We start from the raw sequence: 19,879 nt of genomic DNA, 5'->3' as shown, positions 1-19,879 counted from the left end.
TTTGCATTTTCCTGTTGGTTAAAGATATTGAGCATTTTTCCATAGATTTATTGGCCACTTGTATATCTCTTTTTGAGAAGTGTCTGTTCAGATCATTTGCCTATTTTTGATTGGATTACTTGCTGTTTGATGTTGAGTTTTTTTTTTTTAGTTCTTCATATATTCTGAATATTAATTCTCTGTCACATGAATAGATAACAGATTTTCTCCCATTCTGTAGATTGTCTCTTCACTCTGTTATTTCCTTTACTGTGCAGACACTTTTTGATGTGATGTAATCACATTTCTCAATTACTGACTTTTGTTTCCTGAGCTCTTTGAGACCTATTTGGGAAATTGTTGCCTATGCCAAAAAAGTGTTTCCCTTGTGTTTTCTTTTAGTTATGAAATTTCAGATTTTACATTAATGTCTTTGATTCATTTTAAGTTTATTTTTATACAGGGCAAGAGATAGGGGTCTAGTTTTTATCTTCGATATATAGAGATCTAGTTTTCCCAGCACTGTTGTTAAAGAGGCTGTTTTTATTCTCCAGTGTATGTTTTTGGCCCCTGTGTCAAGAATCAGTAAACTCTCCATGTGTCAGTTTGTTTCTGAATCCTGTATTATGTACTATTGGTCCTCATATCTTTTTATGCCAAATACCATGCTGTTTTTGTTACTATGGCTCTGTAGTATGTTTTGAAATCAGGAATCATGGTGCCTTCAGGCATCATTCATTTTACTCAGGATCGACTTACCTATTTAGGGTCTTTTGTTGTATTTACATTTTTATTTGATTGTAGGAATTTTTAAATTTTTCCAATTTCTTCAAAAAACCAACCCACTATTCATTCAAAAGTATGTTATTTGACCTCTACATGTTTTTATAATTTCAGTAGTGTCTCTTGCTGATTTCTAGTTTCATTCCATTGTGATCTGATAATATCAAATTTTTTTTTTTTTAATTTTGATAGGACTTGCTCTATGGCCTGATAATTGTCAATTTGGGCAAAAATACCATGTGCTAATGAAAAAAAGTTTATTCTGCAACTGTTGGATGAAATACTCTGTAGATCAAGTTCATTTAATCTAAGTGTAATTCAATTCTGATGTTTCTTTCCTAATTGATTTTTTTTTTTTTTTTTTTTTTTTTTTGTGGGGGAAGTTCTAGATTAGGTAGCTATTGGTGATAGTGAGGTATTGAAGTCAACTATTAAAATCATATTGGAACTATCTCTCCCTTTATGTTCAGTAGTGTCCAGTATGTCTGGTAGCTCTGACATTTGGTCCCTATGTGTTTATAATTATTTTATCTTCTTGATTAATTATTCCCTTGTTCAATATATGTGGTGACCTTCTTTGCCTCTTCTGATTTTGAAAGTCAGTTCTGTCAAGTATAAGTTTAATTACTCCTGCTTGCTTTCAGATGTCATTTGCTTGAAATATAATTTTCCAACCTTTTTACTTTCAGTCACGGTGAGTGTCTTGTAGGCAGCATATTATTGGCTCTTCTTTTTTAATACATTCAACCAGTGTGCATCTTTTCATGGGTGAATTAAGACCACTTACATTCAGGGTTTTTTGTTTTGTTTTTTTTTTAATTTATTTTTTAGTTGAAGATGGACACAATATCTTTATTTACGTATTTATTTTTATGTGGTGCTGAGGATTGAACCCAGTGCCTCACACATGCGAGGCAAGTGCTCTACCACTGAGCTGCACCCTAGCCCACATTCAGGGTTACTATTGAAAGGTAGGTAGTTGTTCCTTTCTTTTTATTGATTTTCTTCTTGTTGTTTGAATATTTCATGTCTATTTCTTCCTCTTATTCATCTTATAGTTTACTATAATGATAATGTTTGATTCTTTTCTACTTGTTTTGTCTACTCTTCTAATGAGATTTATTCTTTCAAGTGCTCTCATGATTGTATTTTTTTCTTTCTCTTCTGAGTGTAGGATTCCCTTAAGTATCTTCTACAGTATGGGTCTGATGGTCATGAACTCCCTAAGTTTGTGCTTTTCCTCAAAAGTCTTTATTTCTTCCTCAATTCTGAAGGGTAACCTTGCTGGTAGTAATTTTGGTTGGCATTTGCTTATTCTAAGACTTGAAATACAAAATTTCATGCCCTCCTATCCTTTAGACTTTCTCCTAAGAAATCTGCTTATTCTAATGGGTTTGTCTTTAAATGTGACTTGGTGCTTCCCTCTTGTAACTTCTAATATTCTTTCATTTTTTTAAAAAAATTTTATTAATTTTTTATTTGTTCTAATTAGTTATACCTGACAGTAGAATACATTTATGCATTTTTGAAAAATCATACATAAATGGAGTATGATTTCTCATTTTTCTGAATGTGCATGTTGTTGTAGGATCACATCAGTTATGCAGTCATACATGTACATGAGGTAATAATGTCTGTTTCACTCTACTATCCTTCCTAGTCCCTTACACCTTCCCCTTCCTTCACTCCCCTCTACCTAATCTAAAGTAACTCTATTCTTCCCTAGCACCACTGCTAGGAAATTGTGAATTAGCATCCACATATCAGAGAAGACATTTGGCCTTTGGCTTTTGGGAACTGGCTTATTTCCCGTAGCATGATATTCTCCAACTCCATTCATTTACCAGCAAATGCCATAATTTCATTCTTCTTTAAAGCTAGGTAATATTCCATCACATATATACCACATTTTCTCTAATATTCTTTCTTTTTTTTTTTTTTTTTTTTTTTTTTTTTTGTACAGTGCTGGGGATCGAACCCAGGGCCTTGTGCATGCAAGGCAAGCACTCTACCAACTGAGCTATCTCCCCAGCCCTAATATTCTTTCTTTATCCTATACTTTTGGCAATTTAGCTATAATCTGTCATGGAGAGGTTCTTTTTAGGTCATGTCTGTTTGGGGTTCTAAATGCCTCCTGTACCTAGATATCCATGTCTTTCCCAAGACTTGGGAAATTTTCTGCTATTATTTCACTGAATAATTTATTTGTGCCTTCAGTTTATAGCTCTTCTCCTTCCTATATGTCATTTATTTGATTTTTTAATGGTATCCTAGAGATCTTACATGTTTATTTCTTGTTTCCTTTTTTAAATTGTTGTCTGAATATAATATTTTAGCAGAATGGTCTTCAAGTTTTATAATCCTTTTTCTGCCTGTTCTATCTAGTCTGTTGCTCAGACTTTCAACCGAGGTTTTTATCTAGCTTATGAACTTTTCATTTCCAAGATTTCTCTCTGGTTCTTTTTCAAAATCTGTCTCTTTACTGAATTGTTTACTTACATACGGCATTGTTTTCCTTAGTTCATTCAACTATTTATTTATATTCTCTTGGATTTCATTGAGCATTTAAGAAAATCTTTCTTTTGAATTCTTTATAATTTCATCCACTTTGCTATTTTTGGAACAAGTTATTACGAAGTTATGAACTTTAGAAGTATTATATGCATTGTTTTTTTGTATTTCATGTGCTTTATGTTGAGAGCTGAACATCTGTTGAGATGTATATTTCTTCTACTTTTATGTGAAGCTTTCTTAATAAGCTGTCTTCTCCTGACAGTGTGTCTTGGGGTATCAGTTAGCTGTTCAGTACTGAGTTTTATTTCGGTTGGACTTCGTAGTATCAACTCCTCATGATTAGTGGGTTTTGACATAATACATACTGTGTCAGAGGCTGAAGGACCCTCTTTCTCTGTAGGTCTCACAAGAGTAGTTCAGGTAAGTGTGACATAGACCGTAGAGTAAGTGGGGTGCACCCTTTGTGGTTACTCCTACAGTAGAATTGGAAGTCCCTATTAGGTGATAGAGGTTTCCTCAGATACGTTTGATATTGGTTCTGTTGCTTGAAAAGATTTCTGTATTCTCATCATGGTGAAGGACCTGACACCTTCATCCTGGTGTTTTATGGTGAGATGCAGGGACCAGGGTCACATCACCTCTTTGTGGCACTCACCTCCAATCTTGTTATCAATGTGCAATCTAATAGAATGTGGAAGCAACCAATGCTGAGCACCTGTGTGGATGTCATAGCCCCAAGTCTTATTTATTTATTTCTGTTGTTGCTGTGGGGGTGAGTGAGTTTGTCAGATCCCCCTTGCCATGCCCACTTGTAATTGATCACTGACTACGGAATTTTTGTCGCAGGATTTGAGCAGGACTAGGTCATGGCTGGAGCTCGGTGCAGTTCCTGTCAGCTGGTCTTGGGAGTATAATTCAGCAACAGAGCACCTGTCCAACATGCCTGAAGTCCTGGTCCCAATCCCTAGCACAGGGAAGCGGGGGGAAAAGACCAGAAAAATAAAATAAAATAAAATGAGCAACAACCCCAACATTTTCTACAGATAAGGGAAAAGTAATATAGAATGAAATAAAATTTTAAAAATATCAGGCTGAGGGTATAACTCAGTTGTAGAGCACTTGCCTACTGTGAGGCCTTGGGTTCAATCCTCAGCACCACAATAAATAAATAAATAAATAAATAAATAAATAAACAAATAAATAGTTTTAAAAGATAATAAATAATTTTTAAAATGTAAAAGTTAAAAAGAAGAGGGAAGGAAAATGGGTAAAAAGGGAGGGGGAAAAGATTAAAAATAAAAATGCATGCCTGTAATCCCAGCAGCTCCAGAAGTGAAGCAGGAGGATCAGGAGTTCAAAGTCAGTCTCAGCAAAAGTGAGGCACTAAGCAACTCAGTGAGACCCTGTCTCTAAATAAAATACAGAATAAGACTGGGGAGGTGGCTCAGTGGTTGAGTGCTCCTGAGTTCAATCCTGGTATCCCATCCCCCCAAAAAATTTAAAAATAAAAAGGAGAGAAACTTCTCTGAGTCTTCTTAGGCTGTACACCCCTCAGAGAGAGCAGTGGCTGTGTGTTATTCACCTGCCTCGTTTTCTGTTTTAATTTTTGCCTGATTAGTAGCAGGAGTGGTTTGTAGCTGAAACTAGTTGGAATTCCTCTCGGCGCCTCTGCTGACTGTAAGGAACTAGTGTTGAAAGCAGAGCTCCCAGGTGTAGATTCTCACCAGAGATTTTTGGGCTGTACATTTCAAGGGCACAGAAAATGCCAGTGCTACTTCAGGTTGATGAGCTACAGTAGACTGTATAACTCACCCGACAGAGATTCCCTCCAGAGATTTTGAACTGTGCAGCTCAAGGGTGAGACTAACACTGGCACTGCAGCTGACCAACAAGCTATAGAGTGCACTCCCCAAAGATTCTCTCTGGAGCTTTTTGTGGTATGCGCCCTGAGAAAGGGTCTAATGCCAGCTCTACTGCAGATCCCTGATGGCCCAGAGGGCAGAGAGAGGCAAGGGAGTCATAAAGGAGCTCTGTTAGGAAGGGAGGTGGTGGGGCAGGTAGCTTCCTACCCATGATTCTGGCTCTTCCATTCTTGACCCCCACATGAAATGACACGTGATTCACGCCCCTGGGCTGTGATAATTGAATTCCCAAACTACCAATTTTAAGGGAAGTACCTCCAGTCCCCTTTGCATCAGAGACTGGTTTGTATCCATCTCTTCCCTGGGCCAAACTGACACTTTGGGTGGCTGCCTGCTGAGTCAGTGTAGTGCTATTGCCTCAGGATCCAGGACATAGGAAAATGCAGGGGCCTTTGACCCCCAGAGCAGTAAACTTAGAAAATAGAACCCTTTTTAAGAAAACAGTATGAAAATATACGCTGGGAAGTGCAGACAACTTCTCCAGGGCCTGCTCCCAGTGCAGATTCCACAGCTCTTAGCTGCTTAGACTACGTGTCAGTAGGGTGCTGGATCCTACGCCAGTGGAGCTCTCCCTCCTTCCCCTCTATCCCTGCCGAGGGACTCCCCCTCCCCTGCCGTGCTGCCATCTGATCAGTGCTGGAATGCTCTGTTTCTCCCACCCTTCCACCATCCAAAATGTTTAACTTCCTCCAAGTCTTTCTCTCCACTGTTGCGTTCCAGCACTCCCCCCATAATCAGCTAGCTCAACAACATTGTTTTGATTCTGTCTTAAGAAGCAGGCAACTGTTAGATGCCTCTAATCCACAATCTTGGAACCTGAGTTCTAGTTCCTTTTTTTTTTTTTTTTTTTTTCCAACCCCCTGTTGTTGAAACCCCGGGACTCTTGTGCTAGGCAAGTGCTCTACCACTGAACTACACCCCCAGCCCTTGATGCTTCTTGATACTAGATTTATGTCTCTAATGATAGCCCAAAATTTCATTGTGTTTCACTTACTTGCATGTAATAGTGTGCTCAATTATACTAGACATTCCTATTTCTTGAGCCACTGAATGAAATAGATTAATGATGGAATGGATTAATGAAATGGAATTATACAACCCACACCTAATGTTAAGGAAAGTACATTTTTAAGATCTTGACATTCCCAAGTTTTCCAAGCTCTTTCCAAACTCTTTGCAAATTATTAAACCAATAATTTGTTGATGACAAAACAATACAGGAAAGAGGGAATCACTACAATTTTTTCACCTTTTTTGTTTATAATAATATAAAAAACTATAAATTCAGATCTTTGCTTTGACTTCTATAATGCCTTGTCCAGGTTAGTTAAGATGTGGCAAGAGAGAAAGGATTTCGTGACCTCTTTGGGTCACAGATTGTAGAGAACTTTCTCTAAATTCTCATCTCTCACATCAGTAGCATGTGCAGTATTAATATGGATAACATGGTTCCTCATATCTTCTAAAATATCCACCTACACGTAGTGGTGTTTCTTCCATATCATTGCATCTCAATGATGTCATTAAAGGAAAGTTTCATCATGATAGAGTGCTTATACTCTGAAGATATAAGAAAGAATGCCGTGGGGAAAAATTAATCAGAAAATGTTTCCTGATTTTCCTCTAAAGAGGAATTTACCCTGTCTTTAAGCCACCATTTTAGGCTCAATCTCTGAAGTTGTGCTAAGGGTTCTAACAGGATACTTAGTATCAAATGCTTTTAGCCATACTGCTCAAGGTTAGTTCTTAGAAAGAGTGTATTTGTCATGGTATGCAGTATTCTTTTTCTTTTCTTTTTTTTTTTTTTACTATTTATTTATTTTTTAATGTTTTACAGACTGCATTTTGATTCACTGTACACAAATGGGGTACAACTTTTCATTTCTATGGTTGTACACAATGTAGATTCATACCATTTGTGAAATCATACTGTACATAGGGTAATGATGTCTGTCTCATTCCACCATTTTTCATACCTCCCCTCATTTCCTTCTACATAATCTAAAATTCCTCCATTCTTCTCTCACTCCCCACACCCTATTCTTATTGTAAAACTGGGAACTTCTCTGTGAGCTTTAATATAGAAGATTAGAGACATGGACTTCACACCCACTTGCTTCATGAAATTTTCCTCAGAATTATCAATACCATTCATTTTAGAACTTGCTAACACACAGTTTTAATTATTGTTGTATTTTATTCTTTTCAGAAAATAGTTATATTTTGGGGGTCTACTATTTTTTTTATTTAAACTGTGTATTATGTAAAAAAAAAAAAACAAGGAAATTTTGTGATACTCAGAATACATAATCTATTCCTCATGATTTATATACTTTTAATTGTGTCTTATAGTTGATTTTCTTCTCATTTTTTACTTGGGGAGATAAGTATAATCCATAATGGAAAATTCTTATAGCAATAGTTTCAAACCACATTTTATAATATTAATTTTCTGATACCTTATTAAGGCTAAATATGCTGAAATTCATTTATTTTATTCAATTTAGGAGAACACAAACTGCATTTCATCCCTGCCCTGATTGGCCCCTTCCTAGAAGTGACCTTGATACCCCAGCCAGATCTCCGGAATGTCATGATTCCTATTTTTCATGATATGATGGACTGGGAACAGAGGCGGAGTGGCAACTTTAAGCAGGTAGGCAGAAGTGTTCCTTAGAACATTTGAAAGAATTTCACTCTCCTCTAGCATCTCTGATTCCAGATTCAACCCTGAGCTGGGAAATGAATCCTGGGCCAGCGCACCTAGGTTTGTCTGGTCTGTCCTCTCCCACACCACATAGCCCAGAACTTCTCTTTGGTCTTTTGTTCCCCTCAGCCTCCAGGGAAGCCCTTCAAGTTAAAAATTATTTGATTTCCCATATCTATATTTAAGAACTTACAGAGATTTTATTTGCTCCCTGTTGGATACAGAATAGAAGAATCAGAGGGTTAATAATTCTTAAAATCATTGAGCGTTCAGTGTCTGCACATTGTATTTGGTAAATGGCTTAGCTTTGAGCATTGGATTCAAAGTATGTTTTATCGCTCTTAGCTTGAAGCATTGAGAATTAATTCAAGGGAAAAAGTAGGGGAAATTCTTGCAAAGGAAATTCCTACGGGATGAACCTATCATTTCTCATTGACATAGGTTCTAATAGTGTTGCTCTAGCTTGGGGAAGACAGCCGTTCTGATCTGAACACCAGATTTTGTAAGGGATTAACTGCTTTTGCCATGCCAAGTCCTGTAAACTGGAGACAGTAGATCTACTGTCGGTTCACACAGTCAGTGCACACAGGATGTGACCCTTGTTCATGCTTCTCTAAATGAAATCTTTCTCATGTCTTAGATATAGCTGTCCACTGTATGAGCTTTCTGATTGCAAAAGGCAATTGCAAAAAGTGATCCAATTATCAAAAGCATGGGTAGTTCATTCATATTGTTATATATGTTTATTTTCAAAAAAGTTAGTAGGGAAATGAAAGGCTATTAAAAAATTGTGCGTGCTGGGTATGATAATGCACACCTGTAATCTCAGCTACTTGGGAGAGCTGAGGAAAGAGGATCACAAGTTTAAGGCCATCCTTGGCAATTTAGCAAAAAAAAAAAAAAAAAAAAAAAAAAAAAGGAAAAAGAAAAAGCCTGGGAATGTAGCTCAGTGGTAGAGTGTCCCTGCATTCAAGTTCAATCCCCCAGTATCACACACAGAAAAAAAAAAAAAAAAAAAAAAAAAAAAACAATGCTTGATGGTGGTTGGGGGGGACCCACTTTTCTTCCCCCTTGTATTTATTTCTTGATTGAAAATTGGTTTAAAGAAATATTTGGGCTCAGTTCATTTACAAAGTCAAATAGCTCTCATAATCCCTAATTGTTTTAATTCTCTCTGGCCATAGAGAGGTTTTTCACTTACTGTTTCTTTCCCTGCCTCTAATAGATGAAGGGATATTTTTCTCTTCCCAATATTCAAGTTCCAAAGAATTTACATCCTTGAATATATAAATGTTTTGACTACAGTCCTTTCTCTCCCCTGCTGCTTATTGGTGACTTAGAATATTTCCATGGGTCTACCATCTGTCCATGGATAGGACAAGTTCTCAACTTCAGCAAAGATTTAGTGCAACCTCAACTGTTTTAGGAAAGAAAATAGATATAAAACACATCAAAGATTTAAATTCATGTATGTGGGCATGTTAGTTTGCTGATGTCCTTATATATAGTGATGTAAAGAGAAAAGAAATAGGACTTGCCAGTTTTTATAGTCCCTAAAAAAGAATTCAAACATTTAAATTGGGCTGCAAGCACTTGTGTTTGAATCACAGATAGATACATATCTTTGGCAGTAGGCAAAGCCATCCAGCCCAGAGTTTGAAGTTAACTTGATCCAAATTAGAACCATAGAATTCCAAAGGACTGTCTGCTATTAACCATGGCTGATAATGTCACTTTCACAAAATACAGTCTGGCTTTTTCCCTGGGATAAATAAGTATGCTTTAATTTGCCTAGAAATGCTTGTGAACAGGAGGAAAGGCGAGTAATATTTGGGTATGTTTCAGGTGGAAGCCAAGCTCATTGACAAACTGGATAGCCTGATGTCGGAAGGCAAAGGTGATGAAACGTACCGCGAGCTCTTCAACAGTATGTGAGTAACGTTTTATCTCAAGTCAGTTCTGTTCAGGGGATTTGGTGTCAGTACTGAGGTGCTCCGCACTGCCATAGCTGCAAGCTGCAAAGACAGCTTGGGTCTCATAGGAGTGCTTTGTCTTTGTGGAGTGTGAAATAAAGGATAATTGCCTGACTCTGGCAATGGATCTTATTAGGTTGATGATTAGACACGTCTCCTTATTTTAATCTCTGATTAGGACAGGTCACATATGTAACATAACAAACCTCTCACTCTTTTCATGCCTAATAATTTAAAAAAAGAAGAAAAAACATTGCTTCAAGATAATGATTTTAAGTAGGGCTATGAGTGGGAGAGGGACAGAGGAGTGTTATTGTAATGCATATGTGCAACAATCTCCAAAGCAAGATATCCTTGGCTGATTTGCTGTTGGGAAAATTAACCTATTTTGCATTTGTTCTTTAGCACCTGGTTTAATCCATTTATACTGATTGTTCACTCATGATTATTTATTGCTTCCTTGATGTTTCTTATCACAATATTATGGAAGCAAATCATTTTTCATAAATTATGTGTTTGGGATTTGTAGGGAAGATAGAGAAAATAATGGAGTGCTATAAAGAGACTTTGTGGTTGTCCTTACCAGTATAATCTGGTCACAGTCACAGGAATTGCTTGTCCCGAGTGTTCATGTACTGTTTTGAAATGGCTAGAGAAGACACGTGAGAATGGTTCAGTGCTTTGGGTTTTCCCTTCTGTTTTCTCTATGGCTTTCTGTGGATCTTAGTCATTTTCAAACCTGGTACACTTACAAAATATTTCTTTTTTGAAGAAAGAATTAGCTCATTGATCTTGGAAGATTTTTTCAATCCTTTCAGAGAAGTGTAAAAATTGTTTGGCAATACATTTTTGATTATAAAATATACTTTTAATTCTTTTTATGCCAACTATCACCTAAAATTCAAGATTAGTATTTTGGTATTGATGACCAAATATAAGATTCTGTAATTCACTTTAGGATTATTACTTTACAACAGTGGAAATACTATTATATAGTTTTGAAAAATATTATAAGTGACTGATAGGTTGGATAGATTTCAGCTTGTCTGATTCAAAATCATTCTTGAAGCTTTCAGGAAAATTATATTGAAGGGAAAAGCCAGGAAAGGGTATAGAGATTTCATGTGGTGGTTGTGGGTGATAAAATGCATCCTTTGTACTGAGCCCTTGACGTCATTTTCTTCTGATACTCTAATTAAACCAGAACTTTTAATAATTATTCACCAAACCCTTGTTCATTCTTGTGTACAAAGCCTCTGTCTTTCATGACAGCTGGAATTTAGTAAAAATTCTGATTAAAACCTCATCCAATATAATAAATTGCTTTTGAAAATTGCTCTCATTTCAGTTACTAGTCTTTGGTTTGAACAAAGAACTAAAATGAAAAAGGATTCAGTAAAATGAATCTCTTGAGATTTGTGATTAATTATTTATAATAAGTTCACAAGATTAATAAATACATGCATAGTTCTATATTGCCTCTTATCTACTATAATAAAGGCCTGATAGCATGCAATTTGGATTGCTTGTGTATAAATATGACTTTGAAATAGAAGATGTACTTTGACATTAGAAGCAAACCAATAATTAAAATATTAAGCCTCTATAATTAGGACTACTTTAAGGATCCTGATTCATTCAATGGAGATTTTTATTCCTTTGTTGATTTGTAGGATATTACTAGAAAGGCTGCTATAAATATTTTTCTTTCATACTTTTATGATCAGCATATTGAGAATAAATCAAATCTGAAGTGATAATTAAATATTACTACCTGGACTCAGACAGGAAAGTGAAAATCTTAACTATATTTCAAGCAATAATAAAACGCAGTTTTGGTGGTAGAAATCACAATGAATTAGTGTATGCACAGTGAGTCACTACATACATTATGAATTAGGAACACAGGCCATCATGGTACAGATTCTCAGTTGTTCGCTATAATTTATATCTAAAACATCTTAAAATTTGTTTGGAAGCTGAAAAGGCTGAAAGTAGCCCATTATTTCCTAAAGCATAACACTTGCCAAAATAGTCCCCTTAGAGTGGAACTTTAAATTTGTATAGTACCTTCCTAAGAACTTCTCTCATCTTTCCCTGCCTGTCAACATTATCTTCATGTACTCATACTACAACTTTTTGAAGTCAGCCAGATTTATTATTTTTGTTACCACTGAAATTGTGGATCATACGCTTCAATCTTAAATATCCAAAACAGAATATCAGAACCAAATTCTGCTTTTCATTGAGCTTTATTTGCTGAGTACCCTGTGCCAGGTACTTGTGTGGGGCTGGAATGTAGCAGTGACTGTGCTATAGGAGCACACAGTAGGCCTAACTTTATTTGGGGAAAATGAAAGGGCTTCCCCAAACAAGTAACATCCACCTCTGTTCTTTCTTTAGCTCTAATTCAATAAGACTTCAAATTATTACAAAGATCTTTATTTAATGATCACATATTTGATTACCATTTGGAGACAGAGGATTAACTGTGTGACACCATACCTTAGGTACTTAATTCTTCTCTTTGGATTATTTAAGAAGAGTATGCACAGACACCAGTGTATAGTTCAGAGTGATGGTCTCAGCATGATCCTGTTATGATATAGAGGGAGGCAGGTTGGGAATCAGATTCCACCTCCTCTTTACCCCCAGAACCTGGTGAGCAGTGTTGTATGGCAACACCAATGTTTTATTCCGATCCCCAATGTTATGAAATGCCATTGCTTATAAGCAACCTGATTATAGACCAAATGAAATACCCAGTCTGGCATGACTTATCTAGAAAGATTATTTTCTTGCTGCTGATAATCTTTCCTCAGTTTGTATCAGGTGTACTGGAAACTGGCAAACTTCCCAACAAAAGGAACAAGCCTGGGTGAAAACAGAGATGAATTGAGTTCCAGACCCAGTCCTAACATTTTGGTCTTGAGTCAGTGAAGAAAACAGGCTGTGTACAGCTTTGCCTCTTCTTACAAGAGGATTATGTGGCTCTGACTCCTTACTGTATCAGGAGGCTGTGCAAATTAATGAGACTCATGAAAGAAGTCTCCATGTATTTTTAGAATTATTACTTTACCCGAGTTCTTTGGATTTTAGCCTCTAAAGTATATGAGGTGTGGGCTGTCACTTGAAGAAATTTCTACATCATCCTGCATTGCTTTGGCAGGCAGGTTTTCATTTCAGGAGTTGATCCAATACCAGTTTGCCATTTAAGTTTGAAACAGAGGTGTTCAGAGGTTTTTTAAAAGAAAATGCATTTAAATAAACTAGGAGACCTTCCTCTGGAAGATTTGTCAGAGTGAGTTTTATTCCATATGCAACCTCTATCCCCACCCACCCTTAATCTATGAAATAGTTTAGAATAAATCAGAAAGGCAAACTATTGGGAATATAGAGGTAACAGATGAGGAGACAAGACAGAAGACTGAGCACTGAGATGAAAATAGCAAGAAAAAAGGAAAATTGGGGAGAATAGCTGCAAAGAAAGCCTTAACAAGATAGCTTTTTTCCTTAGCATTTATTTTTTCACTAAGTACATACATGAATGCTTAGTTGTACTTATGAGAAATATTTTCTCTCAGTCTTATTCCTAAAGGATCATGAAAGGGAAACAAGATTTTAGACTGAAATGATGATCATTAAATTGGGAGGGCTCATATGGCCATGCTTATGTTTCTTTATCTTTGGGGGAAAGTTCAGTCATGAAGCCCTTGTAAAGCACAATGTTAATTTGCCGAGAGGAGGAGTGAAAGTAAAACAAATCCTCACCATTATGGTTGTTATTATTTTGTGTTTACATTGTGCCTCTGCTCCAAGGTGTTAAGAACGAGGGGAAATGTAGGAGGAGAGATGTGGTTCAGTACTTGTCATCAATCTGCTATAACAACCACTTAGAAAATCCTCTGTGATTAATGACAAAATGAATGAAACTGTTGAGTGAGTGCACAGATAGTACACTATGTATTGAGTGGGCAAATGTTAAGTGAAAGGAAAAAACGCAAAACGTCATCCCGCCTGTACAAGGATTTTCCTGTAGCAGTTGCGTTGCGGTAGAATTGCTTGGATGAGGATGCATTCCACTGAGAGGTAGGAAAACATTTTTATGTGAATAAAGCAAGATCTTACTTAAAAGTAAACTTGGAGGCACTCCTGTTTTCGCCTCTCGCGGTGTTATTTGATATGGTGAGGCACAAGCCTCTGTTAGTATAAGAAAGAAGCTAGGGGAAAAAATGTCTTTGAGATGTGAGATGTTTTTGTATATTCTGAAAATCTGATTATGTGCATGTGTTCATATTTTATGACTTGGATAATCTGAAAATCAATTTGCTTTGTCAATGCTTCCTGGATTAGAATTCCACTATTTGGTCCCTATCCTAGGTAAGATATTGTTTGCAAATTGTGCTACTTGTGAAATGTTGCAGTGGTTGCTAAGGCATTTAAGGTACTGATGAAAGTAAAATGGTTGTCATGGTGACTGATAAAAATAAATGTTGAAAATGCCCCGGGTTCTTTCTTTTCCAGTCTGCTAAAGAAAATAGAGCGGGAAACATGGAGGGAAAGTGGCGTTTCATTAATTGCCACTGTAACTCGTCTAATGGAGAGGTTGCTAGATTACAGGTAAGCCATGTCCCACCTTTTCCAGATATGCTGCGCTCCAGGTGGAATAGCAAATAGCCAGAATACAGTCAGGGTTCTACTTGGTCCATCAAGGAACTGACAATCAGACGCTGGACTTCTAACCAGCTAGTTCAGAGTGTTTAATTTGAGTACTTTTTGGTTTGTTTTTGTTTTATGATCTTTCAAAATCTTGGTGAGGTGAGAGGGTTCTCAGAGGTATCCCTGACAGTTCCCAAAAATAATAACAATAATAAAAATATAAGTAATCTCTTTTGGTCTTAACCACTAGAAAATTTTGACTTAGCCACTAGAAAGTTCTCTGTGGTCCATCTACTTTAGGGTGAAGACAGTAGACTCCATTTTAGGGGGAAAACAGTGTAACAGAATCGTACCATCAGACTTTCTCTTTTAAAAGTGGTGGGGCTGGTGAGGGTAAAACTCATACTATTACCTTTCCTATCTTTATTTTTTTTTTATTTTCACATTATCTAGATTTGCAAAGGCATTCTTCCCATTTACATGCACAGTTGTTTTGTTTTAGTGTAAAAACAAAACCCTTACTCCCTTGCCCATGGTCAGGCTTGCCAACTGCTCCTCCTCTCACCTTAGAAGGTGTTGAACGCACCTTTGCTCTTGTTTCCTGAGCCCCTGTCCATGGAGAGGGAGCAAAACCTTGATTCTAAAGTGAAATTCTCAGCAGAAACTACTACTTAGGAGTCTCTGGTACACCAGCCTCACCAGAGACCCTCAGTCCCTGGAGCCTTTCTCTGAGCTGACACAAATTGCCTCTGGTCTCTGATAGTAGCTTTTGATGGGGTGGGGGGACAAAGAGCAAACCATTTTTGCCCCTAGGAAGTAAGTTGGGATTTTTGTTGTTGTTGTTTGCATGATTTTAGATTTATAGAAAAGTAGCAAGTAGTAAGATAATAGAGATTTCTTGTATGTCCTATAGAAAGGAAGTTCTGAGTCCTGACTATTGCTTTTTGTTTTTAGGGACTGCATGAAAATGGGAGAGGTAGATGGCAAAAAGATCGGCTGCACAGTTAGCCTTCTGGTTAGTGACCTTTTCTCCTTTTCCTCCTTTTATCCTTACATTTGTTTTCTTCTTGGAAATACTGTGGGGTTTTTCTGTTATTAATCTGCAATGTAATTTTTTCCCCTTGGATGTTTCTTAGAAGAGTTTAGAAATGTTTTCCAGCTCATGGTAAGCTGCAGATTGCATGAAAGCTCAGAAAATCTTCAGCTCTGAACATTGCAGAATGTGCCAGGTGCATGCCCTCAGCCCTAGTGCAGAGCTCATGGGATCTCAGAGGAACACAGCCCCTGTTGCATTGCTTACCCCCACCTCCAGTCTCGTCCTGCCCTCCTTGGGAAGGCACAGTATCCCCAGATTGAGGTCCTTTTGCATCTGTGCCCTTTTTCCTTTCTCCAGAGTTATAATCATTCTACATTTTAATAAACATTACTGATCTCTTCTTTTGTGAACTAATGACAGTTTTCTTTTTAACACACTGATTTTCAATCACTAGCATCATTGCAATTTCAGCTTATAATAGCACTGTTGTTCAGATTTGTATCTTGACCATATAGCTTATCACCCAGGCAGGACATTTTTCAGAGTAAAATTAAATATTATATAAGAATAACAGTCTAAACCAATTGTCCTGGGCAAACCAAAACTGATATAATGTGTTCCCCACCTAATTATTGTCACCACAGAGCACAAAAATGACCACACATTCAGATGTTTATTTTTCATATTTTAACATAGCGTAAATTAATACTATTGACAATATCCTTCATTCAGTTGTGAAACATAAGAATGAGTGCTTCCATGTCCAAATTTGTGAATTTCATGAATTGTTTTTCTTACATTTTGCAAAATAAATGAAATATCTCTTCTAAGTAGTTATACAACCATTCTTACTCTTCCTCTGATCATATGGACCCCTTAAAAGCTGTGTTGTTCTCTATTTGCCTTCAAGTTTTCTTTTACCCCCTCTTTGATTCAGTCTTGTCTTAGTCCATTGATTTCAGTCTTTTTAACTTTGTTTTGTTTCTCTCACAGTCCCTCTTCAAATCTCAGAACTTTCACTTTCTTGTGACCGTCTTTTTATACTTCCCTAATATTTTGTCACACTGTTCTTCATCTCTGAGTTGATGACTTTGTCTTCCTTTACCACATCCACCTCTTCCTTCTCATTTTGAATTTAATTGCTATATCTCCACCTCCAATATCAGTTCCTAAAAATAGTGAGACCTGAGCATCCTCTGTCAAGCTACATCTTGTTCATGTATTATGCACTTTCTCCCTTAATGTTTGTCATCAGACCCAACAGTGACCTCCAGATCATCAGCCCAGACTCCCAGCTTCAGCCCTTCACCTCTCCCCTTGCAGTCATTTCCAACCTTGAACAGTCACTCCTTCTGTCAAGTCCCCCTTCTTGTTTCCCTGCTTTCCTGCCTGCTTTTGTCAGTCTTTCATCGGGTCAAGAACCTCAGCCTGTTTTTGCCACATCCTGCTTGTATGACAGCGTTTGGAGAGACCAGCCAAGAGCTCAGCAAACTTCAGTGTCTCCCTAACTCTGACTGGAGGGCAACTTCAGGCACAAAGTCTCCTCAGTAACCTCAAAACAAAGTCTTTACCTTTCCCAGAGGAATCCTGTTTCACACTGCTTTCCACTTGGAGGTGATCAAATTAATGCTGCCCCTTGACTCTTTATCCTCAACTGGTATAAAAGAAGAGATCATTTCCTTGGGTCAGAGATTAGTACTTTGCCCTCAATGTGCTTATTCTAGCCTTCCAGCAGGAATAAACCAGAGATTTAATAAAACCAGAGGCCCCATCACCAATCATGTGAGACAAGAATTTATACTGATAGCTTTCCATGATCAAGAATAGTCCATATAGACAATGTCAACATTTCAAGATCTATTGCAGTTTCAGACCAGGACCACAATACTTATTAAAGGGCCAGATATATCACTTTGAAGCTAATCTTTTTAGCTCCCACTCCATATGGAAAGTTCTTGATGTTTTCTTGCAGCAATATGGTTCTCTTCAACCACTTACTTCCTCTGAGAGGTTTTTCTTAACTCTTTGGAAGAATCAGTTCCAAAACCCTTTCAGGAGAGCTCTAACTTCCCTTATAAGATCAGAGTTAAAACTCTACTGTGAAATCGACAAAAACGCATAATATTTGACATGACTAATACTAGGAAATGTAATTATTGTTTTGTTCCTGTGTCACAAGTTTTGCCAGACATATGTGAAATATTCTCATCTGCCGACTGGAGAGATCTTTTTTTTTTTTTTTTCCTTAAGAACTATTCATTTATAGAGTTATCACTGATTTTTGTTCTCAAAGAAAACAGCTTCTTACCAGAAAGCTATTAGAGCAAATCAGCCTTTAATAATGTAGAAACCTGCTGTGGGGTTGTTAGGCTGTGTTTATGGTACAACAATTCTTGCTAATTAAAATGATTTTGGTTATAATGAGAGAGATTTGAATAGCATTATTTACTTAGCTTTTTAAAGAATGCCAAGAATTTACAGAAATGAAAGAAGGAGAATAATGATATGAATTGGAAAAATTAAAACAACACTTTTTGATAAAGCCTTGAACCTAATAGTGTTAGTCAGTGTCTCCAGGTGAGAAGAATCCTCAGCTTGGAGAATGGGCACCAGTGAGATGGTGGGCAGAAGGTACATCTGCTCAAGGACCATCAGGTTTCAAGTCCAATTTAACTAGCCACATTGGCTAGTTTAGTCCATCATCAAAGCCCAGCTTCAGAATCGTTAAGAATTCCTGGCTCTGGCCCCTTGAAAAACTTGTCGCTACTGCATGTCAACAGATTTATCCTCTGGTCACTGCTCATTTTCCTTTAACTATGTACCAAGTAGCATCAGACAAAATAGCAACAATAAGTAACAATAGCAGTTTTGAGCATCTTAAATAGAAATTTCATAATGCACACTGATCTGCTCACAGAAAGTACCTCATTAGGAGACTCACATATAATATGTTTGCTAGAATCCAAATTGATATACATTAGTTCTTGTGTTTGCTAAGTTCAATGAGAGCTAATGCATTTTCCAGTGTAGTAAAGAAGTAGATGTGGATGCTTATAAGTATACCTTTAAAATACCAGTATATATGTCTAGGTAAGTTAAAAATGAGTTTTTGATAATAATTGTTATAACGTTTTAGAGCCATTTAGTAACATCCAGATGTTTTTAACATGAATAAAATATTTTCAATAAGAATATCCCTTAATAACAACTAGAAATAAAAATATCTTGTCCCTTTATGTTTCAGACATAAATTGGAAACATTTATACTCTAACACCAGTAAGAAATGTAGAATAATACCTTAACAATAAAGAGTATTTTCATTTACCCACTTTTACATAATTCTTGGGGGATAGGGAATCCTTTTACATTGTGTTTACTCATCCTTACCTGTTTTAGAGATTTTTTAGAGAAAACAATATTTGAAATTTAAAATTAAAGAACTGACCTTTTGAATATCAATCAGCAAAGTGAATAAACAGGTTAATCTATTACATATTTTAATATATTTAGCTGAATAGGCTGATCATCTTATTGACAAACTAACAAAAAATAATAACAAGGAACAAAAGAAATGTGAATCAGTGGTTAAAACCTAAGAGTTATTGAGAGCTTATTCAGTCATTGATAATGTTTAACATGGGCAGTTTTGAATTAAAAATCTATCCCTGAGCACCTTATTTAAAAGATATTTACCTGGAAAAATGCATCATTTCTCCTCCTCAAGACAAGTTCTCTTGACTTCACAAAGAAAATAGAAAATAATCGTAGGTCTGACTATTGAGGAACTATTCATGCCTGTACTCTTTTTTTTTTTTTTTTTTAACAGAACTTCTACAAGACCGAACTGAACAAGGAAGAGATGTATATACGCTATATCCACAAACTCTATGATCTGCATCTCAAAGCACAGAACTTTACAGGTAATTCTGTCTTTGGCTCAGACTTGGGGAAGTGGGCTAGATACTGATGTATTAAACATGATAACTCCTCTGCTTTTTGTAATTAGAGCTGAAGACTCAAGCATTTCTACTTTAAAATTAAAATATATTTTAATTGGATGTATGTTCCTAAGTACTCTATTTTTTGACTATATCTCTCAGCATAATTTTTTAGAGGTTGCTCTTGGGATTACAAAATACGTACCTAACATTTCACAATCTTTTAACGGTTAGTGTTTTGCCACTTCAAGTTAAATATGGGAACTTTATAACCATAGAGATACCAATATCCTCTTCCATTTTGTGTTATACTTGTCATATGTGTTACATCTTCCTACATTCAGAACTTTAGCAAATATTGTCATAG

The 19,879-nt window shown here is 36.5% G+C and overlaps 1 protein-coding gene across 2 annotated transcripts in view; it reads left to right on the top strand.

Annotated features, from left to right (window-relative positions):
* Positions 1-19,879, top strand: part of DOCK4 (dedicator of cytokinesis 4) — a 438,609-nt gene that overhangs the window by 375,170 nt on the left and 43,560 nt on the right. For both annotated transcript variants that reach the window (XM_079149349.1, XM_079149348.1), the window contains exons 31-35: positions 7,706-7,854; positions 9,751-9,836; positions 14,403-14,498; positions 15,492-15,552; positions 19,401-19,494. In XM_079149349.1, the coding sequence (XP_079005475.1) occupies positions 7,706-7,854; positions 9,751-9,836; positions 14,403-14,498; positions 15,492-15,552; positions 19,401-19,494 (486 nt within the window). The remainder of the gene's footprint in view (positions 1-7,705; positions 7,855-9,750; positions 9,837-14,402; positions 14,499-15,491; positions 15,553-19,400; positions 19,495-19,879) is intronic.

This window comes from Sciurus vulgaris (assembly GCF_902686455.1).
Source record: "Sciurus vulgaris genome assembly, chromosome: 8".
Lineage (NCBI taxonomy): Eukaryota > Metazoa > Chordata > Mammalia > Rodentia > Sciuridae > Sciurus > Sciurus vulgaris.
This window is presented reverse-complemented; position numbering and strand designations above follow the sequence as displayed.